The sequence below is a fragment of the Syngnathoides biaculeatus genome, chromosome 2, assembly GCF_019802595.1.
Source record: "Syngnathoides biaculeatus isolate LvHL_M chromosome 2, ASM1980259v1, whole genome shotgun sequence".
Lineage (NCBI taxonomy): Eukaryota > Metazoa > Chordata > Actinopteri > Syngnathiformes > Syngnathidae > Syngnathoides > Syngnathoides biaculeatus.
The window spans coordinates 20,123,177-20,148,701 of record NC_084641.1 but is presented as its reverse complement, the minus strand read 5'-3'; the positions used below and the strand labels follow the sequence as shown (position 1 = coordinate 20,148,701).

Here is a 25,525-nt window from a genome sequence, read left to right as displayed (position 1 = left end):
TTGCATATTACGTGGGGCCCGATTTCCGTGACATGTTAACTTTTCCCAAAATATGCTGCGAAGCACTAGCATCATAAATTAGCAAAAAACTAAGCATTTTTTTGTCACAAAAATATTAAATTTTACGTCAATCAGTTCGATATATTTTGGAAATAAGGACTTGGAATGAGAAAATGCATGCTAAATGCGTCGTTCATTTGTTGTCTGCGACGTCCCATTTCAGACAGAAAATTTAAACTCGTTTCCTCGCATTTGAAAATCAAATTCAATTTATAGAGTTCTATATTATGAAATTCATCAAAAAATTCACAAATGTTTTCTTGCTTTTCCACTGATGAAGTTTGGGAGAATATTTACATCCCTTTTTTGCGGAAAAAACAAAACAAAACAGTCAGCCTATAGAGGTGAAGCAGAGAGTAATCAACAGTAAACAAAACTTTGTTCAAGTTAATTAAGCTCATCAGAAAATAATAAATCCATTTACAAACAAACTAACGGTGTGAAATTATTTTTTTCTCAGCCACGAAATTGGCGATTAACGCACAGGCCGGCATAGTTGTTTTGGGAGTATCAAGATGGCGGCTTCAGTTTTGGTGGCCCAATGAGCCATCCAGTTTTTTTTTTTTTTTTTTTTTTTTTTTTTTTTAGATCAGTGTTTGCAAGTGGAAATGCTCTGAAAAGCATGAGGAAAAGAAGTTGAGGAGGTGGGAGTATTTAACCTATATTTAGAAACATTCACAATTGGGGCTGACGTCATTTCTGTTGGCAGCTTTTTTTTCCATTTGTGTGCAGTATAATAACTAAAATGTTGCTTCACCATGTTTGCCATTTACTCTGCACTCCACTATTTGACCTGAGGCAGTCGATCTCATTACCCCACTCAGTTTATATTCCATAAGCATTTCATTCATGTATGGAGGACCTAAACTATTTAGTCATTTATAGATCAGTAGCAGAATTTTAAAATCTATTCTAAAAACCAGTGTAAAGACTTTAGAATTGGAGTTAAATGGTCTGACCTCTTTGTCGTGGTCAGAACCCGAGATGCAGCTTTCTGAATGAGCTGCAGATGTTTAAGTCGGTCAGGAGACCATTACAACAGTCTGGTCCACTTGAGATAAAAGCATCGATGAGCTTGTCCTGGTCTGCTTTGGCGCATGCAACATTTTACTACGGCTGTGTTCTTCGCACATGCAGGTTTAGTAATTTGGGATGAATGACTGTTGTAAGTCAGGTTGGAATCAGAACACCAAGGTTTCAGACTTGGTCTTTGGTTTTTAGAGAGAATGATTGCTGATATTTACCGAAATTTCTGGCCTGTGTGTCACGACTTTTTTCACACGCTTTCAACCCTGCAGTTTATGCAGCTAATTTGTGCATTATTTCCAACGCCCGCAAGGGGGCACTCGAGCGGAAAAGCTAAGAGTGAGACCGTTGGAATATATGTGCCGAGGAAGTGACTTTTACCAGGCCCTGTTAGCGGCGTGCTAGTGTGTTACTGCCGTGTCTCTGATTTTTTTTTTTTATTTATTTTTTATTTTTTTTTTTTTTACTGGTATGGTTTTTTTTTTCTTAACTTGCCCCGTTAATGCAGTGCTAGCATTAGCTTGGTGCTACCAGCGTTAGTTAATGCAGCGTTAGCACGGCGCTAGCGTTATGGCGGTGGCGCTAGCGTTAAACTCTCTGTGTACCAGGCCAATAAAACCGACAAACTACATCACTTTTCTATACCTTACTTTTAGGACAATTCAAAGCTCAGATATGATCAATGAGATATGGTATCTTTTATTGTAAGCCTGCAATATATGTGGAAAAGATTACTCAAACATTTACAGAAGACACCCCATAAAGACAGTGACTTTTTTTTTTTTTGCAAATTTATTTAAAAAAAAAAAAATCGCACAAACCTGAGTATTGACAGCATTTGCTGCAAAGCTCAAAAGTGAGTTGTTTACCTGTTAAATTCCGTAGCTTGGACACGAGTTGGACAGGCATGAAGTCAAAGGAATTGTCTGTAGACCGCCAAGGCCAAATGTTAACGGGAAATAATTGAGCTGCTGACATTTTTGGCCTCCCATGGAAAACAAAAAAACGTCCTTGTTCATCGATGGCAGACGTGGCCACACGAGGGCGTGCTGCGCCTGCGTGAGGTGCGGTGGGCGGGACCTCCAGCGCTACTTATCGTCTACGCTACTAGTAGCCACCGCTAGCCTTCTTGCTAGCTATCGGTCGTCGGCGTTTAGCTCGACGCGCTAGCAATGACTGGATTGTTCCTTTTGGGTGTTTACCGCAAGGCGACCAGAAATGGTTCTGTGGAAACCGCCGAACAAGTAAGCGCTGTCCGGTGTGTGTGTGTGTTTTTTTTTAATTAAATAGACTGTTTGGCGTGTGTTGCTAAAAACGGCGAAACACTGCTCAGCTACGTTTCCTTTGAGTGTAGCTAGCATAGGACGGAGGTAGATAAAACTGCAATTATGACGACTTGTTTTTTTTTCCCTCTACGAGTACGTTTTCCCTCCACCCGAATCAAACGCGGTTTCGTTGGCTCTAAAACTAATTGATACAAACGAAGGAGCTTTTGCTCTTATTTCCGTTCGAATGCGACTGCACCCCGTGACAGCTCAATTCACGGAGCCTTCAACTAACATCAATTGGCGGAGGCGATGTCGGAATTATTCGTCACAATTTCCTGATTACGTATGGCTGGAGTCCTCTTTGGGTGGTGCCTGAGAATAGGTTTTTTATTTTAATATGCTGCGTCTGAGCCCCGTGACGATGACAGTAGAGCTGGTGCTGCCTTCGGGATCCCCCAAAACCAGTTTACCTATAATCGGAAATCCCAGACTCCTCCCCCCCCCCTTTTAAAGGTTTTTTTTTTTTGGATCACATAAACATTACGTCCTATTGCCGATTATATGACTCTAAAACTGGTTTCTTGTGCTATCAGGCAGGCGTTCGGTATCTGGGAACAGGAAAAGCAAACTGAGTTGCATCTTGTTGGATTTGAATGATCACTTCGAGTTTATCAACAGGCTCGTGAAGGCCTCCTGTTACGTAACAGATGCGAAGTGGGCGTGTATCTGGTTGGAGATGATGAGATTGGAGGGCTCGTGCGCCCTCGTGTTCACAAAGTGGACATTTCCGTGAAGCCTTGTTCTCGGTCTTGAGTTAGTTAGTTTGGCAGGGAGGACATCGCCGCCTTTTCACCAATCGTGCCGGTAAGACCACTCCGCCGACACAGTTGGCCTCGCACGTGTTTATTATTGCGCCTTGACTGCAATAAAAAATGGATGCAAATGAGCACGTTTGGCAGCGTCTTGTTCCGAATGGGGCTCCGCTACGTGACAAAGAACACGCCGTTTGTACTAATGAGGGAGCCCAGACGGCATTTGTTATATCACAGGAGTACAAAAATGTGGCCCATTTCCTGGGGAGAAGTTTATCGCGGCTGCCGTTTGTTGTGTTTACGTGGGGTGCGTGGCTCGCCACCCACGTGGTGCACGTAGCTGGAGACCATGTGGCCAGTGTAAACACGGCGGCCCTGAGCAAGGGTGGGCGCCTTTTTCATAATAGTTTTTTTTTCTTTTACATGAATGCCGACGTGTCAACAGTTGCTTTACTATATAAAAAGAGTAACTAAACCGCGGTGTGTGTGCCACTTGCGCAGCGGGTATGTTTTCCGTTTTGTTTCTTTGTTGTGTTTATTGTCAAACTGCACTGTATTGAGAACTATAAATTCAGATATAATTTAAAGGTGGATTACACACCCTCTCCAACCAAATTACAGAGACTGTTTTGTTTTTTTCCCCCTTTCATGATTTTCTTTTATACTTTTTGCCCCGGTTTTTAAAATGTTTTATTTCTTTGTATTTAAATACTTTCAATCATGTAAAACACATTGTGTATGAAAGGCGTTATACAAATAAATTTGCTTTGCATTGGTAATGAACAAGCATTTAGGGGTGCAAGTAATATAGATTTTTTTTTTTCCAATGCCTTGTTTAATTTATAATCGTGTAAGTCCCCAGAAAGTCAGATGCCCAATAGAAAACATTCTCAAATTTCTGTAGTCTTCAATGCTGCTGATTATCTGATTTGAATGTTTGATTAAAAATAAGACATTTAAAAGCAACTTTTTATTTCAGAAAATAATGATCAATACATTTACCAGTTTTCTGACCGTACGGACAATAAACTCGCTACTCTTTGGAAATACACTTGCCAGGCTGAGCAATAAAAGCTAGAAATACTTTATCTCGATCAAAGAGCATTTTTAGAGTAGGAGTTACATTTTAACGTCACATCATAGGGCATACCGAAAATCGCATGTAGTATACAGGCATAAATTCCTTGCCAAGAGTGTTTACTGTAGTAGCCAACCTCCCTGGTATTCACCCCGAGTGCTATATGCTTTCTGCAAAAATTGTTTTTTCAGGCGCAAAGTTAATATTTTGTTTGGAGCCAATACCGTTTATTAATGTTACCATCCACTCCAAAACATATTCGGACATCAAGGTCAATTCGTTTGTTTTTGTTGTGTACTGAAAACGTTTGGGTTTCAGATAAACAAATGAATATGAGCCAAAAGTTCTGAAATCTGGCTCTTATTTCACAATGGTTATCGCTAGATGTGTGATGCAACACAGGACATGGAACCTTTTATCTAAACCCAACCACTTTTCAAGTGAGCAAAAGTATTGGAATGTGTGGAATGGATGTCTCTAGTCGGTCAGGTGTTTCCTTTTAGATTGCTTACTCATTAGATAGCGATGGGTAGATTTCACAAGTAAAAACTGCATTTGCTGTTGAGCAAACAGACGGGAGTCATCTATAGGAAAACTCGAAATTATTTTGAAAAAGAGGGAAACTCGATCAGCGCTACTGCACAAACAATGGGCATAGCCAATACAACAATTTGGAATGTCCAGAAAAGGAATTAAACTACTGGTGCACTGAGCAACAGACGTTAAACGGGTCAGCCAAAGGTTTCAGCAGCAGTTGATGACGGAACCATTGTTAGACCTGTGAAGAAACTCCCAAAGACTATTTACTGACATCACTGCCAAACTCTATGGGGAAGGGATTGAAGCTAACAGAATTCACTGTTCAAAAAAGACTTCAAGAGAAATCATATACAGGCCGTGCCACAAGATGCAAGCCATTCATCAGCAAAATTAATCGCAAGGCCCAATTGGATTTTGGAAAGAAGTATGATCTTAATCTCAAAAGATTATTTTGAGATTTTTGAGGTGACTGATTCCTGCGACAGGTTTTCATATTAACATTATATATATTGCCCCGCCCATGTTGCTGACAGAGGTAACTAAACGCATAAGCACTGGCGATCAGGCTCATGCAGGGACAACTATAGCCACAATGCTGTTATTTCAAAGCTCAGTCAAAATAAACAGTCTTTGTAGTTTTTTTTTCTTTTTTTTTAATACGTTTGCATCATGTATCTGTCTACAGCACAGTCTACCTATACCTTTCCTTGTCCTGTCAGATTAAATTCCGTGATTGGGGTCGTTAGAAAGGCCTGGTTGTTGCATGGTAGCCAGCAGAAGGTCTTTGGGGGGTTTGCTCATGTTCCTCCCTTCTTTGTGCCTGCAGCCACTGCGACAGTGACTGCTCAAAATGAGGGAGGCTCTCCCCCTCTTTTGTTGTCGAAGCCCACCTTAACTTTAATAAGTGTCATTTTGGTTTTGAGACAGCACCAGCAATCAGATGAGGCCTTCACGTGCTCTGACACATTGCGTTAATGGCGTTATGATTCAAATCTAATAAGCCACCAGCAACCGCCAACATCAATGACATTGGAGGTTTGAGTTGTTTCTGGACAATGTACTTGATTTCATTTGTGGGGCTTATCAGTAGGTGACACAAAGCGAAAAATAACAGTCACACGTCACGTGAGGGGTTGGCAGAGCTTCAAGACTTACTCACCTAAACCTCACCTTCATCACTCCTTGACTTACTGTTCCTCCTCTCCCCCTCTCTCTCTCTCTCTCCCTTGCCCGCACGCGCACACACAAGCATCACATTAATTGAACTACCATCTGCTCCATATGTACCATCCCAATTAGAGGGATTGACCTTTCACCCCACCTGTCTAAATCTGAGAGGTGGGACTACATCTACACACGTACACACACTCATAGTGTAAGCTGTCCAGAGTTTGAGTCTCTCTTCTTGTCTCCACAGGGTTTGAACTGGATTGTCAGCCTTGTGTAGTTTTTAAGTTTGTGCCCTCTAAGTGTCCCCTGGACCTCGCCTGACCATGGTGGTCTGAAGAAAGAGAGGCGCTTTGTTTGTGGGTGTGTTAACTCGAAGGGAAGAGAAGAAGCAATTTTGCAAGCTCGATTCCAAAATGTCTCAAAACCGAGAACTGGTTGTGTTTTACATTAGCTATAAACTCACACAGAAAAACTACCCACTCAACCACATAGGACTCAGACAGGAATTTAACAGGACTGATGGGGGGGAAGAAGCCTCGGGCGAGGAACAGCGAGTACCGACACACCCCAACGGGACTACGAACGGCACAAGTCCACAGGCGTCACCCCTACGGAGGTCGGCGAGCCTGGACGCAGTCAAAGAGGCTCTGCGGGACTCTGCCAATGAGTTTGAGGTGCGCTACTCCCACGCCTTCAGTGACCTGGACCAACAGCTGCACATCACGCCTGCCACCGCCTACCAGAGCTTCGAAAATGTCGTGGATGAGGTGTTCCGAGATGACGTCAACTGGGGTCGCATCGTGGGACTCTTCGCATTCGGTGGTGCGCTGTGCGTCGAGTGCATGGAAAAGGAGATGAGTCCTCTGGTGGGCAGGATCATCGAATGGATGACAGTTTACCTGGACAACCACCTTCAGCCCTGGATAGACAGCCAAGGAGGTTGGGTGAGTCTTGAACATGTACTCTGAAACACTTGCACTTAAGTCACCAAGCGGTCCGATTCTGTTTACCATATAAAATCATGTAACCTTATGTGTGACATCATAGTGACACAATAGAGTAAAATTCCAAAGAATTTTACAAAGGTGACCCATGTACATTAACATTTGTGTTGCTGGCCTGAAATCCTTGCAGCTTTTTGCAATGGGAATGCAAAACCAGGAGTCATTTAACTGTCCTATTCTGTGTAAGCCAGATGTTAATACTGCTTTTGTCAGCACAGTTGCTCAGTTTTGCTGTAATCAGCTTGGTTTTGTCTCAGTTGCGTTTATATCTCAGAATTGTCCCATGAAAGCCATCTGAATATATCTGCCTGAATGAGATTCTAAGAGTTTTGGAATGGACAATTTGTATGGTATTCCTGAAGGATGTGCAATTATTATCAGACCGATAACTATTGGTGTTAGAGGAGGAAAAAATAGTGTCACACTCAATGTCCCCTCTATTTTTTTTTTTTTTTTAATTCACAATCATATCCCAGTCTTTTTCTTGGTGTAAAACTGAATTATTGCTTACACAGTATTATTTTGCAGTGCAGGCTGACAGCTGAATGATGCTCCCAAACCGTTTGACGGTGAACTTTATTTTGCTCCCTGTATTTCAAATACAGAGCTACAGTCACTCACATTTGAGAAATGTACGGGTGTGGTCAGTCATGCCTGCAGATATGAAATTACAGGTGTGGTCCACCAATCATGGCTGCAGATGTAAAGTTGCGGGTGTTTGTAATTATGAGTGTACCCCTTTAAAAGCGGACGGGGGCAGTGTCGGGTAAACGAGGAAGTAGAAGTAGGCTGAGCAGCAGCTTGTGACGAGACTGTGTGCTTCCATGTTAAAAAAAAAAATAAAAGTCAGGCTGTGGTTCACTACGCTGGATCGGTTTTCATGTGCGCTGTGCGCGTGCAATGGCGCACCTCAGAGGGAACATTGGTCAAGACTACACAAAATAAGTGACCTTTTCAATATCTATGCATTTCTACTCGTAACAAATTTTACGCGTGTGATTTTTCGTGCTCGACTGCAGATTTGCAAGTGCGATGGCGCATCCGCGCCAGTCAAATCACAGTGACTGGAGCTAGCTTTTTGTGCACTGTATTCTGTTCTTTCAGCCATGATGGTGTACTAAGGTGGAACTTTAACATTACCAGTTGATTGATTGATCGATCTACTACATTGACTGATTGATGGAAATTAAAAAAAAAATATATATATATATATATAAAGGCATAACCTTTGCTACATCAGCTTTTCCAGTATACTTGGGTACTTTGCCATGTGTTTGTGAATTTGTCAAACTGACAGTTGGGATGCATTCCTATTCATGTTGATTGTCGATGAGAATTTTAACTTGCTCTGAGTTCGATTTTGTTTACCAGTGTCAGTTCTTTCCTTTTCTCTTTGCTGATCTCCCCCCAATGAAGTCCCGATACCGATTCCCACCTTACATCTGCGTACATTTCGAATTGCTGGCAAGTGACTTGTGCGGAATGTGACGATTTACGTAGTCCAGCTTCCATTGTAGCCACATTTTTCCTTCCGTAAACTCGCTTTCTACTTTGGCTGCGAAACACATTTTTCAGACCAGACCTTTCTCGCTCGAAAAAGAGAAAATCTTGTCCTGTTTCACCGGTATTTCTTCTATTTGCACATTCTCTGACAGTCATTGCATCTTAAAGAAGAGCATTTGTTTATTTTTTATTTTTTTTACTTTCACCACGGCGGTAAACCTAGGGAACGTGTCTTGCTCGTCTTCCCTCTACTACGGCCAGGCTCACAACCCCAGTGGTGGGCAGCGCATAAGAATGCTGTCATTGTAAATGTCGGTTGACGGGCTAAACAAGTACGTATGTGAATTGGAAGCAGCCAGTTACCCCTCACTCATTGACTCACATTGCAAAATGGCACATTGAATAGTTGTATGTTATATTGCACTTTCAATTCAGGTTGTATCTGCAATGCAGAATGTGTGTGGAGAGACCACATCAGCAGTGCGCCATTGCGCTCGCGCATAGCTTAGAAAGAATAGTGGTCAGATATAATAAATAAATAAATGAATAATAATAATAAAAAATAAATGAAAAAAAACATAAATCGTATCAATCCATAATCATCCACTGGTTAGCATTCTACTTTGGCTCCTAATAGTATGGATTTTCTGACCAAAATCTTTGCTTGTGACAGCAAAAACTTTCTGCAGTAAACTATTGTATGATCACTGGCAATTCATAGAATTACTACGAATCAGTGACATTGTAACGCCAATGCTCATGCCAAAATCCAGCTGCCTACGAAACAGCAGACTCTTAGTATGGCAAGCTAAGGCAAAAACAGTTAACCCTCCAAACCTTTACAATTTTACCGCACTGGACAATAAATTAGATCTACATTTGGAATTTACATCAAAACACACAAAAGCCCTCCTTGGTTTTTCAGAGAATTGTGCAAGTTTGTATCCCCCTAATAGTATGGATCTAACTGAAGACTTTTAGCTTTAATATGAGGGAATTTCCATCCAAATCAGGTAAACTGTGTACGAATATAACAGTTTGTTTTTGCCCTACACTTTTTAGGGGTACTTGGTGTGTCATCTGGTAGGAAAGGGGAGAAGGTGACTTGGTGGTGGAACCCCAAAATACAGGGAGTCATACAAGGAAAGAGATTAGCGAAGAAGAAGTGGGATACTGAGAGGACTGAGGAGAGGCGAAAGGAGTACATCGAGATGCGACGTAGGGCAAAGGTAGAGGTGGCAAAGGCTAAACAAGAGGCATATGAAGACATGTACACCAGGTTGGACACGAAAGAAGGAGAAAAGGATCTCTACAGGTTGGCCAGACAGAGGGATAGAGATGGGAAGGATGTGCAGCAGGTCAGGGTGATTAAGGATAGAGATGGAAATGTGTTGACTGGTGCCGGTAGTGTACTAAATAGATGGAAAGAATACTTTGAGAAGTTGATGAATGAAGAAAATGAGAGAGAAGGAAGAGTTGAAGAGGCAAGAGTGAAGGACCAGGAAGTGGAAATGATTACAAAGGGGGAAGTCAGAAAGGCACTACAAAGGATGAAAACTGGAAAGGCAGTTGGTCCTGATGACATACCGGTAGAGGTATGGAAGCAATTTGGAGAGATGGCTGTGGAGTTTTTGACCAACTTATTCAACAGAATACTAGCTGGCGAAAAGATGCCTGAAGAATGGAGGAAAAGTGTTCTAGTTCCCATTTTTAAGAACAAAGGGGATGTTCAGAGCTGTGGGAACTATAGAGGAATAAAGTTGATGAGCCACACAATGAAGTTATGGGAAAGAGTAGTGGAGGCTAGACTCAGGACAGAAGTAAGTATCTGCGAGCAACAGTATGGTTTCACGCCTAGAAAGAGTACCACAGATGCATTATTTGCCTTGAGGATGCTCGTGGAAAAGTACAGAGAAGGTCAGAAGGAGCTACATTGTGTCTTTGTGGATCTAGAGAAAGCCTATGACAGAGTACCAAGAGAGGAACTGTGGTACTGCATGCGTAAGTCTGGTGTGGCAGAGAAGTATGTTAAAATAGTACAGGACATGTATGATGGCAGCAGAACAATGGTGAGGTGTGCCTTAGGTGTGACAGAGGAATTTAAGGTGGAGGTGGGACTGCATCAGGGATCAGCTCTGAGCCCCTTCCTGTTTGCAGTGGTAATGGATAGGCTGACAGATGAGGTTAGACTGGAATCCCCGTGGACCATGATGTTCGCAGATGATATTGTCATATGCAGTGAAAGCAGGGTGCATGCAGAGGAACAATTGGAAAGATGGAGACATGCACTGGAAAGGAGAGGAATGAAGATTAGCCGAAGTAAAACAGAATATATGTGCGTGAATGAGAAAAGTGGAGGGGGAAGAGTGAGGCTACAGGGAGAAGAGATAGCGAGTGTGGACGACTTCAAATACTTGGTCAACAATACAGAGCAATGGAGAGTGTGGTCAGGAAGTGAAGAAACGGGTCCAAGCAGGTTGGAACAGCTGGCGAAAGGTGTCTGGTGTGTTATGTGACACAAGAGTGTCTGCTAGGATGAAGGGCAAAGTTTACAAAACAGTGGTGAGGCCGGCCATGATGTACGGCAGTGGCACTGAAGAAACAACAGGAATCTGAACTGGAGGTGGCAGAAATGAAGATGTTGAGGTTCTCGCTCGGAGTGACCAGGTTGGATAGGATTAGAAATGAGCTCATTAGAGGGACAGCCAAAGCTGGATGTTTTGGAGACAAGATTCGAGAGAGCAGACTTCGATGGTTTGGACATGTTCAGAGGCGAGAGAGTGAGTACATTGGTAGAAGGATGCTGAGGATGGAGCTCCCAGGCAAAAGAGCGAGAGGAAGACCAAAGAGAAGGTTTATGGATGTGGTGAGGGAAGACATGAGGGCAGTTGGGGTTAGAGAGGAAGATGCAGGAGATAGGCTAAGATGGCAAAAGATGACACGCTGTGGCGACCCCTAACGGGACAAGCCGAAAGGAAAAGAAGAAGAATTGGGTAATCTTTGAAGTCAGATTTCTGTGGTACCCATATATATATATATATATATATGTGTGTGTGTATTGCAATATGATTGGGACATCAGGTGAGAGTTTGAGGTGACAGAGACAGGAGGTTTGAGATTAGCTAAACAGTGTTTGTATAGAGATTGTGGGCAAACAATGGTCAAGTGGCTGATTATTGGTGGTCAGAAGATGGCTCTGCTGTTGGTTAATTGATCAATAGCTAGACACTCAATGAGCTCAATGCATGCAAGAGTTTAAAGGGGGACATCAGGCTTTGTTGCCACAGTCCACCCGGCCCATCTGGGGACTGACTTGACTCATCAGAGGGTGGGGATGATTCCAGGCTATCACAGATAGTCCTTTGTTTCACTGCTGCCAGCCGATTGGTTCTTGGGTGTTTTGTTTTGTTTTTTTTCTTCCACTATCTGTCCATATTCTCCTTCCTTGCCCTGGCCTCTCCTCTAGTGGGCTCTTGTTCATGGCAGCTGCCTGCACATGAAAGCTATTTTTCCCGCAATGGGTTGGTTAGAACCAGGCCGTCCCAGTACAGCCTGAGCAATGTGTGTGCGCACGTGCACTGCAGGACCGTTAAGGTCAGCTCTCCCTTTGTGCCAGCCATTTGATGGTATGAAGTAGAACATGAACCAAAAGGAGGGGCTGTTGTTTATGTCCACTCTGGTGTGGTGTACAGCGGAGGGTCAAAGGTTGATTCTATGACAACTCCCATCCCAGCGGCTGCACAGCGCACCTTGAAGGAAATCCCACTGGGCAGGCCACAGCTTTTGTTTGTTTGCACTGCCAAGACGCTCACTTTAAAAGGAGACTGAGGCTACAACTATGGAAGCAGGTGTCTGTGTTCGTGTCGCTCCATGTGGATTATTTTTTTATGACAGAAGTTCTCATATTGTATAGTTGACTTTCTAACATTGACCATAATACATTCCTGGATGCTGGTTAACCTGATTTGTTTAATTTTAGTGCTTTGACGGTGAATTTTTAACTGTTAGCACTGCACCTTATGGCCCAAATAATCACAATTTTGAGCAATGTTGTAATCAAGATTATTAAGTCGTTAAAAAATAAAATAAAAGTGGAAACACAAAGTTAAGTCGGGTGTTTGACAGCAGACGTGGTGGGGTGGGGCGTGGCCGTATGCCATTTCGTGCGCCCTGCTGCACCACATTCTGCCCTGATTACGTTGCGTATTTCAGCCTTGTTTTTCATACCGCGTGTTGCCAGATCATTGTGTGCGTTTGTATATGCATGTGTTCACAAGCTTCAGCTAACGTAACTGCCTCGTCCCATGTCATAGCGTTACTGAGCCATATCAAGTCAAGTTACGTTTTCATGTTTTGCCAGGTCCGATTTTTGGCATGATTTCATGTTTTTTGGATTAAGCCTTTTGCGTGGTGATTTTTGTACCGTCGCCCTGTTGGACTGCCTTCCTGCATATGACCTATGACTGGAAATCAACCTTCCTAAAATCCACGCTTATGTCTCAGCTTCCTGCATCTGGGACCTACCTAATGTTGTGCCAGGGCGACACTGACTGCCGGAGACAAATTCTTTGTGTTGTTGTTACATACTTGCCCATTATAGCTGATTCTGCGCTTAAAGGTCAAGTGTCATAAAATTGATTTTTGGTATATTATTAATGAAAAATCCACAGCCAATATGGTCCCATGTGTTTTTTTTTTTTTCCCACCACAAAACATGATTTTGATGTATACAGCTTTTTGTAACTCCCGCCATGAAGGGATTTGTTTTCGAGAAGAAGCAGGAAGTGACGTACAAGACAGAGGCGCCCCCAAGTGGACCCGTTTGTTTCCATTAGTTTTACCTCCGAGAAGGTAGCTCGTTCCTTAGCCAAAATGCCGGCTCATTGCATTGCTGGACATTGCTTGAACACTCGGGAGAACGGATTTAGCCTTCATAAGTTTGCAAGAGATCCGGTTTGTTGTGTATTGCACGGGTGCAGAGGACGAGAGCTTCGTGGGTTCCAAATAACAGGTAGGCAGTAATGCACCTCGGTTCGACGGCGTTAGAGTACGGCGGCTATGAACATCCCCCTAAAAGCGGCACGGCTCCATTATATACCACCACGGCGCCGAAAATCAGCCACACCACCGCCTGAGGCGCCGCGTTCGGCGGTCACTGCTTCTGCGAAGGCTGCGGTTCGCTGCAATGGCTCATCTCTGCCGCGGAAGTGGATCGGACGGGGATGAGGTTTGGCCGTGATCGCATATCATCTGAGTACGGCTCGAAACAATAGTGTAATATTGCCCCGGTAACTTCACTGTTGTGTGGTGTTCTCCTTTTCGAAAAGAGCTTCCGTGTCAGACGGGGCGGGTTTGTCTCCCATAGTTAGGGTGCACCGCGTGTTTTCATTGGCGAATGTCCGGGTGACGTCACAGACGGAGGACGCAGCCAATATGGCGACCACTTGGATATCGTAGAATGACACTTCTGCAACTTTGCGCATGGATTACGCGCTCTTCGCTCACATTTATTTTTTTGTATAGACATTGAAGTGAATGTTATGTATTTTTCATTAGAACATCTATTTTAGAATGTTTATAGGGATGACACCCGGGTTTTAATGAGACCCTAAACATGTATTTGCCCCCCCCCCCTGGTGGCTGGCTGGATGAGTTGCTGGCACTGCTGTAAATGAAGCACTTTTCATATTTAGCAAGGCCCGTATTTTTTAGTTAAAATATCGCTGACTATCAGGGTTTAGTCATGGAAGTCAAAGTGGCGATCATGACTGAGTCAATTGCCTGCTCCTATTTGGAATAAGTCTCATTCTGAGAACTAAATTTGTCACTTTGGCTCTCGTACACATAATTTGACTTTCATCACCATTTTACAAGTATTTTTTTTTTTTACCTAAATTCTTCATTTGAGTGAGCAACTGAGTAAAAGAGCAAAGTGACCTAGCTGGTGAAAATTATACAAATATTTCATCAGCAATCATTGAGGAGGGCACACCTGCCTGAAGGCGATGATCCAACATCTGCCAGCGGCATATCCTTGCAAGGTGCCAGGGGAAAGGAAGGCAGGTTGCAAGAACTACAAAAAAAAAAGTGTCTTGCAAAACTTTGCAACTGGTGCCTTTCGGGGAATCTAGGGACTTTTGACTTTGAGCAGACAGGACCGCAAAAAAGAGGAAGTGAGACAGGCTGGTTGTTGAGAAGACAAATTACAATACAAACGATTGAATGATATGAGAATACTCTTCAAAACGGACTGAAGCTTCCATCTGTTCTTAATTGGACTGTCCTGGTGGCTGGAGTGTGCTCATGAATAACCATCATCAGTCACACCCGCATGCTCAATGGTCAGTGCACTAACAAGACAACACACAAGATTGGTTCTTGGGAGGGGTGGGGGGAGTCGTCCTGCATTCCAGACCATGTTGTCACAAGGTTACGTGAAACCATAGACCTAGATAGCATTCATTCCCTCTCCTAGGGGAGTTTACGATGACACACACACACACGGGTTATGGCGCTGCTCATTTGACTTGATGACTCGCACACGACAAGGTAAGTGTGACAAGGTGTGTTTGGATCTGAGTTTCACGAACATCATAAAGACGGCAGCAGTTGACTGGTGTGACAAAATGACATAGTCCACGCCTGCGCCACCTCTAAAATCGAAATCTGCGTAACAGGAAAGAGGTTGAGGGGTTACTCATTGTTCATACGAAAGTTGAATAGGAGTTTTATTCCCTCTTTGTTCATATTAAAAGATGGTACCATTTAAATCTGTCCATTTTTCATACTGCTTATCCTCACTAGTCGAGGGCACGTTGTTGCCCATCTCAGATGACTGTGGGGTACACCATGAAGTGGTCACCAGCCAATTGCAGGGTAACTGGGTATTACATGCCCTTAGTTTTGAAAACATACTGCAGTTCACGTCAGATATGTCGTCACGGCTAGTATTGGAAAGGGTACCACATGGTAGGGTTTCTTCAGCACATTTTGGTCATTTCCATTACTCGTTTTTACTTTCTTTTCTGCAACAACAATGGCGACCGTGGAAGTGTCTGCTTGAACCAATCGATCGAAATGACCAGATGATACGCTTAATTGTGCTGCAAAAACAATTTACTATGCTGCAAAATTGATTGATCACGCAGGAAGTGGTATGTGGAGCCGTCAGGAACAGTGAGTACATCACAGCATGTGACTAAAACGGGCCAATCACGCGCGATGAGTTGCCTGGCTTTTTCTGCGCAGCAAGCTACATACTAGCTATGCAAGGGTGCTGTGCGGGGCAATGGATAGATCACATGATTCAATGTGGGCATTCTTGGCCGTGCGACTGCGTAAAGTGGCCTTAAAGCAGCTCAAATTTATGCTTTGTGTCAACAAGTTAAGATTTCAGCAGAGAAGGCTCCTTCCCTGCAGCATTTGTCCTTATCTGTCTACATTTTGACTGGGTATATCTTCTTCTTTTCCTTTCGGCTTGTCCCGTTAGGGGTCGCCACAGCGTGTCATCTTTTGCCATCTTAGCCTATCTCCTGCATCTTCCTCTCTAACCCCAACTGCCCTCATGTCTTCCCTCACCACATCCATAAACCTTCTCTTTGGTCTTCCTCTCGCTCTTTTGCCTGGGAGCTCCATCCTCAGCATCCTTCTACCAATATACTCACTCTCTCGCCTCTGAACATGTCCAAACCATCGAAGTCTGCTCTCTCGAATCTTGTCTCCAAAACATCCAGCTTTGGCTGTCCCTCTAATGAGCTCATTTCTAATCCTATCCAACCTGGTCACTCCGAGCGAGAACCTCAACATCTTCATTTCTGCCACCTCCAGTTCAGATTCCTGTTGTTTCTTCAGTGCCACTGTCTCTAATCCGTACATCATGGCCGGCCTCACCACTGTTTGGTAAACTTTGCCCTTCATCCTAGCAGACACTCTTCTGTCACATAACACACCAGACACCTTTCGCCAGCTGTTCCAACCTGCTTGGACCCGTTTCTTCACTTCCTGACCACACTCTCCATTGCTCTCTATTGTTGACCCCAAGTATTTGAAGTCGTCGACCCTCGCTGTCTCTTCTCCCTGTAGCCTCACTCTTCCCCCTCCACTTTTCTCATTCACGCACATATATTCTGTTTTACTTCGGCTAATCTTCATTCCTCTCCTTTCCAGTGCATGTCTCCATCTTTCCAATTGTTCCTCTGCATGCTCCCTGCTTTCACTGCATATGACAATATCATCTGCGAACATCATGGTCCAAGGGGATTCCAGTCTAACCTCATCTGTCAGCCTATCCATTACCACTGCAAACAGGAAGGGGCTCAGAGCTGATCCCTGATGCAGTCCCACCTCCACCTTAAATTCCTCTGTCACACCTAAGGCACACCTCACCATTGTTCTGCTGCCATCATACATGTCCTGTACTATTTTAACATACTTCTCTGCCACACCAGACTTACGCATGCAGTACCACAGTTCCTCTCTTGGTACTCTGTCATAGGCTTTCTCTAGATCCACAAAGACGCAATGTAGCTCCTTCTGACCTTCTCTGTACTTTTCCACGAGCATCCTCAAGGCAAATAATGCATCTGTGGTACTCTTTCTAGGCATGAAACCATACTGTTGCTCGCAGATACTTACTTCTGTCCTGAGTCTAGCCTCCACTACTCTTTCCCATAACTTCATTGTGTGGCTCATCAACTTTATTCCTCTATAGTTCCCACAGCTCTGAACATCCCCTTTGTTCTTAAAAATGGGAACTAGAACACTTTTCCTCCATTCTTCAGGCATCTTTTCGCCCGCTAGTATTCTGTTGAATAAGTTGGTCAAAAACTCCACAGCCATCTCTCCAAATTGCTTCCATACCTCTCCCGGTATGTCATCAGGACCAACTGCCTTTCCAGTTTTCATCCTTTGTAGTGCCTTTCTGACTTCCCCCTTGGTAATCATTTCCACTTCCTGGTCCTTCACTCTTGCCTCTTCAACTCTTCCTTCTCTCTCATTTTCTTCATTCATCAACTTCTCAAAGTATTCTTTCCATCTATTTAGTACACTACCGGCACCAGTCAACACATTTCCATCTCTATCCTTAATCACCCTGACCTGCTGCACATCCTTCCATCTCTATCCCTCTGTCTGGCCAACCTGTAGAGATCCTTTTCTCCTTCTTTCGTGTCCAACCTGGTGTACATGTCTTCATATGCCTCTTGTTTAGCCTTTGCCACCTCTACCTTTGCCCTACGTCGCATCTCGATGTACTCCTTTCGCCTCTCCTCAGTCCTCTCAGTATCCCACTTCTTCTTCGCTAATCTCTTTCCTTGTATGACTCCCTGTATTTTGGGGTTCCACCACCAAGTCTCCTTCTCCCCTTTCCTACCAGATGACACACCAAGTACTCTCCTGCCTGTCTCTCTGATCACCTTGGCTGTCGTCGTCCAGTCTTCCGGGAGCTTCGGTTGTCCATCGAGAGCCTGTCTCACCTCTTTCCGGAAGGCTGCACAACATTCTTCCTTTTTCAGCTTCCACCACATGGTTCTCTGCTCTACCTTTGTCTTCTTAATCTTCCTACCCACCACCAGAATCATCCTACAGACTACCATCCTATGCTGTCGAGCTACACTCTCCCCTACCACTACTTTACAGTCAGTAACCTCCTTCAGATTACATCGTCTGCACAAAATATAATCTACCTGCGTGGTTCTACCTCCGCTCTTGTAGGTCACTATATGTTCCTCCCTCTTCTGGAAATAAGTGTTCACTACAGCCATCTCCATCCTTTTTGCAAAGTCCACCACCATCTGCCCTTCAAAGTTCCTTTCCTGGATGCCGTACTTACCCATCACTTCTTCATCGCCCCTGTTTCCTTTACCAATATGTCCATTACAATCTGCACCAATCACAACTCTCTCGCTGTCTGGGATGCTCAGAACTACTTCATCTAGTTCCTTCCAGAATTTCTCTTTCAACTCTTGACTGGGTATATCAAATTGGAAATGTTTTTGCAGGATGTATCCAGCTCTTTAATTAAGCCCCGATACCCCGAAATTGCACTAAATTTTTGAACTTACTGTTTGATTCTTAAAAATGCAGCACTATGTCAACAGTGTTGCTGATTGCAGATTTAGAATTGTTTTGCATTTGAAAAAACAAATAATGACCATAAAATAATTAATTTGCAAAATACATTGCACATCCAGCTTTACATTAATAATGAGTAAAAAAAAGTGTCACTTTGGTCAAGGTAGTCTATTAAAGGAAATTAAGATATTGTCACAATGACCTGCCGAAACAACTGGGGAAAAATGCTGTCATACCCTCGAACTGCTTGGTCTTCCAGGGCGTACCCAGCCTGTGTGTATTCAGCCATCCATTCCTTTTCCATACTGTTTATTCCTAATAGGGTGCCTCTCAGCTAATTCTGGTCGAGAGGTGGGGTACACCCTGAACTGGTCGCCAGCCAGTCGCAACGCAAAGATAGACCAAAGAAACACTTGCACTCGCGTTCGCACATATGAACAATTTAGTCTTCAATTAACCTACGGCGCTTGTTATGGGAATGTTGGAAGAAACAAGACTACCTAGAAAAATCCCACCAAAAATCTCAGATGTGAGCAGTGTGTCTCTACTTGTTTACCGCAGCAGTGGAGTAAATGCACATTTTGCTGGAGAAACTCAATTACCATGTATTGGAAAGATCATATCTTGTTAGGGGATGTCATCACAGTAGTACGAGGGTGGAACTAAACCTCCTCTAATGTGCTAAACTAATTTGTGAAGATAATTGGTTATTTTTGAAAGGCGATAAGGTTAAAAAAAAAAAGGCTTTAACAGAAGAATCTAGTACTGGGGTGCCAAGACTTCTTTATCCCAAGATCTGTTTTCACGCGAGCAACCAAAACTGCCTCCTGATCGACACATTGAGCACCCCTGATCTAGTTACAACCAATAGGTTTACACAATCAGGATTTTTGGGACCGATCAAAGAGTTTGTGGGGGGGAATCACTGATTCGATCACAAGCTGGAGCTCTATCTACTTTGTGACATTTTTGTTTGATGTGCTGTGAGATTTTTCAATTGTAAAATATGTACCTTGGCCCTATAAAGATTGAAAACCAGTGCTCTCGTGTAGGTTATGCGTTCTATTGGACCTTTCCAACGTGTCAATCACTTGGACAATAATAGCCAATCAGATAGTTGCATTGTCTTAACCCCTGGCTTGATACGTCCCTGCCGCCATGTTGTCACACAAGCAATCCTGGTTGTCAATATTGTGCACTTGGAAAAGTTACAAAAAAAATGGTCCTCAGATACGCTTGTGTAATGCGCAATTCTGATGAAAGATATCCTGCTAGGTTACAAGGGGCCCGGTTGATTCATTTTCCAATGCCGAAAACACAGTTGACAGTGGATTAAGGCTTGCGGAAGACCCCACGTACAACTAAATGTGAGCAATATCAACAAACACACTATGCACACTGTATGTTCGAAGGTAAGTGAGGGAGAAGTATCTTCTCTGAGTTTGATTGAATTATTATCAGTGCTTAATACATTGCAAGAGAACAACTTTCACTTTGTTAGTGTATCACTGACCTGCTGAATGAAATGTGTAATGGGACATCAATCTTTACCCACGATGCTTTTTGATTCCCGTGGACACTCGACTGTCACTGAATCACCCTAGTGCTGTCACAAGCTAACGCACATTGGAAAAGTACAACTTTGCAAGTTTATTCAACTTTTTTCACCATGGGCCCCAAGAAACTAGTGAAATTCAGTTCTGCGTCCGTACGTTCGTACGCACGTATTGTCTCTGCTGTCAAAGTTTGCCTCTTCCGTCCCCCACGATGCTTTTTGCTTGTCACTCACCCCTCTCTTCGCACAGTCGCTCAATCCCAAAGGTAGATCAACCTTATTTATTTATTTATTTAACTTTGACAGACGGGAGGGTAGGAATGGATTATGCTATTTACATGTAAAATTAGGTTCTACTTACAATTCACATTAAACTACTTCTGGAATGGATTAATTTTGTAAATTTGGGTACCACTAAACATGTTTTTAATCCAATAGTCTGACATGGTCCAAGTGGGAAAGAGCAAATTTGCCTGTCAGAGCAGGACATTACCTGTCTCAAACGTCTGTTCCACGCTGTTTTTTTTTTTTTTTTTTTTAATAAATAACTATTGACCTTCAGATAGTTAAGTGAAAAGGCTAAAAATAAACTCTGAGCACAATGAAGACGTGGACTAAGTCTTTAGTGGTCATTGATCGGATTGGCAAATTATGACGATAAAGCCATTGAATAGATCAGCATAGAATGCTCATGATCCGCTGATACCGATTTCATCGCCCAAATATGCCTAAAGTCCAACAACCAGTAAAACTCGTAGATAGTGGCTACATCCATGTCATAATCCAGTGTATTTGGGGATGAAGCAAACAAATGTGCTGGTTTTGCAACCTTTTTAGCAATTTGGATTTAGAAGTTTACCCGGCAATCATTCACCCATGCACCCATCCCACGATAAACTAATAATTTTGAAGACAAAGGTTCTGAAAACACATGATCCAGCCTAATTGCTCACATTGAAGTACCAGAGGTGACAGTTTCTGCACTGCACAGCACGCACTTAGTGTCATTAATATTGCCTGCCCGCCTCTAAACGATCCCGCTGGAGCTTATTTTGGAAGCAGCACTGGCCGGGATGCTGAGATATCGCCATATTAGCGGCTCCTTGATGGGAAATAAATATGCTCAGCCACAGCCGCAACCGGGCGGCGTGTTGGAATAAAAGGCCATATATTGCCGAATAATAGACAGACTGGAGGAAGCAGTAATGCCATCGACCTTAATAACACTGTTTCCCGCCGATGGGACGATTGCAGTGATTACTCAGTGGAGACTGAGCTGCCTCAGGGTCAGTGTATGTACAGGCTCATTACCAATTAGGAAAGAATAATATCTTCTTGCTATGGAGGAAAACAGTCTTTCACCCCCTCTACCACACAAGTCTATCTGGTCTGGAACTGGGTGGCGATTGTGTGTGGTGGGGGGGATGCATCCAAAAGTTTTAAAAAAAAAAATGGTGACTAGGTCATTAGCCTTGTTATACTGTAATAAGTAGGGGGGAAAAGTATTTGGATTGCAGTTCCATTGCCTTTTCCCATCTATCATTGATTGAATAATAAGAATAAAGCAGCATTTTCAATGAAGAAAAATGCATAATTCTTTTGACGGTATTTATGTACAATGAAACAAAGAAGATTCATCTTAATCTTGAAGGCTCTTTGTCGAGAAATGTTGGGTTATTTTCAGGAGTTAAAAGTGTAATGTTGCCATATTATTGATAGCTGGGAAAAAAAGGGAGTTTCGCTTGCCTGGGTATGTTTTAGAATAAAACTGTTTTTGTTTTTTTTCCCCAGATTGCTTTGCTTTAATGATAAATTAGCAACTGCTGAATAGGACTGTCCTGATTCTTTAGTTGCTACAATTTTCATACATTTGCAAAAACACAATTCCAGGGAAATGCAAAGTATCGTCACATAGTAGGGCTACTTGAGTCGTGTTCCTGTTAGGGCTGCACATTATGGCCAAGATGATGATCATGATTATTTTTGATCAATATCGTAATCAAGATTATTAATCAATTATTCTTTGGGGAAAAAAATTCTTTATTGTTCTACCTAACAATGTAAATAGTTTTCAGTATAAAATAAAACTAGGAATAGCTAATAAAACGTATCCAAGAATTTCAAATCACCAAGGTCTCAGTAAAGATACTATTGCAGAGACCAGTCACGAAGAGAAACTCGACGGAAACCGATGCAGTTTATGTATGAACTCAACTAAACCATAACATTCAGCTTCAAGCACTGAGTTTTCATTTGAAAATCCCCTTTACTATAGTGAATTATCAAGGACAGGTACGACTCAACCTTACCTTAGATCAGTCGTGGTCGCAAATTGCAAAGAACTTGACAGTTTATTTACCTCTGTATATGCTCCTCGCGCTTTTCACTGCAGTCAGGCCAGCTTCCAGATGAAGTTAGGTCAGCTGCCCAAGCGATTTGTTCCTTTTGGCTTAAGGCAACACGCCACCAGCCCTTGCAGTACAGTTGCTCCAGCCGTTTTTCATACAGTACCACTTTGGATAAAGTTTGTCCACTACTTCTACCTGGTAACTTTTTTTTCCTCCAGATGGTTGAACACATTATGTATTGGTCCAAACAACTCTTCTGGACTTCATTTAAAGTCACTGCCCCTGAGTTGCAGTGTGCCCAGAAATCTTTTCTCACCATCATCTCCAATATTTGTTTTAAACACCCCCCCCCCCCAAACAACCCGACTCACTGTGGCTTCTCACCCAATCCAGAGAATGAAAAACTACTAAAGCTCCCACTGCAGGGTGGCACTGTGCTGTCTAATTTTGGAAGCTTAAAGGTCAAGTGTCATCCCTATAAACATTGTAAAATAGACATTGAAATGAAAAATACATATAACATTATTTACTTAAATGTCCATGTGAAAAAATAAATATGAGCGGAGAGTGCGTCATCCATGACGACATCCAAAGTGGTTGCCATATTGGCTGCATATACTGCCTGTGATGTCACCCCGGAAATTCGCCATTGAAAACACGCTGTGGCACCTACTATGGGACACACCCCTTCAGACACGGGAAGCTCTTTTCGAAGAAGAGAACATCTCCCAATCGAGTGATGTGTCCAGGGCAATATTACCCTATTGTTTCGAGCCATATTTAGATATGCGGATTACTTCTAACAACAGACTTCCAGACAGTATGTATGAGCCAGCCCAGCCGAAGTTGTGCTCATCCGCAAGTCATTACGCGGAAGCCGTGCTGACGCGCACTTCAACACATTTAGCACCCGTTATACATACGCGGATCTTTTGTTACGTTATGAGAGATGGATTACATGGTGTGTGGGCGTGTCCAAACTATTTTTTTTTTTAAGTAGCTGTATTCACACCTACCTGTCATTTGGAACCCACGAAACTCTCGTCCTTTACACCCGTGCAATCCATTTTTTCACGACGAACCGAGTCTCTTGGAAATTTATGAAGGGTAAATCCATCCTCCCGAGTGTTTGAGCAATATCCAGCAATGAAACGAGCCAGCATTTTGTCTAACTCAAAGGAACAACAAGCCATCTTCTCGCAGGTACAACTAATAGAAACAAACCAGTCCGCTTGAGCGCACTACTGCCTCTAACCTCACTTCCTGCTTCTTGTCGAAAACAAATCCCTTGAGAGGATATTCATGGCGGGAGTTCCAAAAAAAGTCAAAATCATGTTTTGTGGTGGGGAAAAAACGGATGAGTCCATACTGGCTGTTTTTTTCTTTAACATACTAAAAATCATCCATTTCCTGACACTTGACCTTTAATGAAGCCTTAACCATGCATTCGCCCCCTGGTGGTTGGCTGATGACTGGTTGAGAGAGTGCGTCATATGTAACAGCGCCCATGTTTTAAATCACCCAGGATCCAGCTAATTAAATTCTGGCACCCGAAAGCGTGACCACAATTAGATAAATTTTGGAGCCATAGTTGCTATTCGTATATGAAGGCAAAACGGCTGCTAACGTAAACAGTAAGTAATGCATTGAACTTGTTTTTTTATGTTCAAAGACCAGTGATATGCAGACTTGTCACTATTTGCAGATATGACATGCACATATAATTATGTATTCTCAATACTAGTAGGTATGGAGGTTAAGTCTGGTGTGGTTTGGCTAGGTATGCAATTGAACCCAGAGGAAATACAAAATCTAGGGTTAAATAAATAACTTCTACTAAATAACATTGGAGGACAGCCTGGCTTGATGCAGGCCTTATTCGCATTTTGCAAGTAACCATTTTATCTCCACCAATCAATGCACTGCTGTGTGTTTTGACCTTGTGGGCGCCGTAGTGAAAATAAAACTGTATAGATATGGAAGGTGCCTGTGTGGTACAGTAACAACAAGACACAGGACTCCCCAGTTTGGCAAATGAAGCTATAAATATTGCCCTCCTACAAAGGCTCTGGGTATGATTTTGGCCCCCAGCCTTTCAACCCCCCACCTCTGTAATTAACAGAGGTTGTTAGATCCATCGTCGTCTCTCAGACTGCCTTCCATAGATGAGAGGGAAATGTCACCCTTGGGACCAGTCCACCCCGCCTCCCCTTCCTCCACTCCTCATCCTTTATTTTCCATACGTGTCTTGCATCTCATCGCCATGCTTCTGATCGATTTTTGTCCCTTATTTTCAGTCTGTACTTCCCTTGCCATGGCCCTCACTCAATACATCATTCCCGCTAATTCTTTGTCATCTACTACAGGCTATCTTCTCCTAATGAAATTGTGAAACAGTCTATGCCACCCCCCCTAAATACTTCACATTTTAGAGATCTTGCAGTTTTGCTCATGGATGATTTTTGTATGGTGCGTTAAAAGAATAGTTTACCATAACAACCACAGTTACATTGCTGTCAGATATCGCTGTTACTTCAAGTCAACAACGTAACATACACAATGTAATCGGGGCGCTTTCTTGGGCAGCAGTGCGCACGTCTTTGAATGGGTGGTTGATGGGAATCGCTCTTAAAATGACCTGATTGTAATGAATAGATTTAATTGGACTAGTGATCTCTACTACTGAAATAGTAGTCATATTTATAATTTATTAGTCTTGAAAAATAGAATTTAGTTATGACTTGCAGAGAGCTGTGATCAAAATAAGAAAGGCTACCATCAGTTACACACCATGCTGCCAGGGACTCAAACCCTGCACTGCCAGACATGTCCCTCTACTTCAGCTAGTACGTGTTCAGGCTCGTCTGAAGTTTGTGAGATAGCATTTGAATAATCTGAAAAAGGATTGGAAGAACATCATCTGGTCAAATGAAACCAAATGAGATTTTTTTTTTTTATGTTAAAAACTCAACTTGTCATGTTTTGAGGAGAAAGACTGCTGAGTTGCATCCAAAGAACACCATACCTAATGTGAAGAATGAGGGTGGAAGCATTATCCTATGGGGGGAAACGGGGCACTCTGGAAAGGGA

General features: G+C 43.0%; 1 protein-coding gene across 1 annotated transcript in view; it reads left to right on the top strand.

The window, feature by feature from the left end:
- Window positions 1-2,184: 2,184 nt before the first annotated feature.
- bcl2l1 (BCL2 like 1) overlaps window positions 2,185-25,525 on the top strand; it is a 42,360-nt gene continuing 19,019 nt past the window's right edge. Inside the window, exons 1-2 of the mRNA XM_061839959.1 lie at window positions 2,185-2,330; window positions 6,202-6,898. Of these exons, the coding sequence (XP_061695943.1) occupies window positions 6,368-6,898 (531 nt within the window). The 5' untranslated portion in view covers window positions 2,185-2,330; window positions 6,202-6,367. The remainder of the gene's footprint in view (window positions 2,331-6,201; window positions 6,899-25,525) is intronic.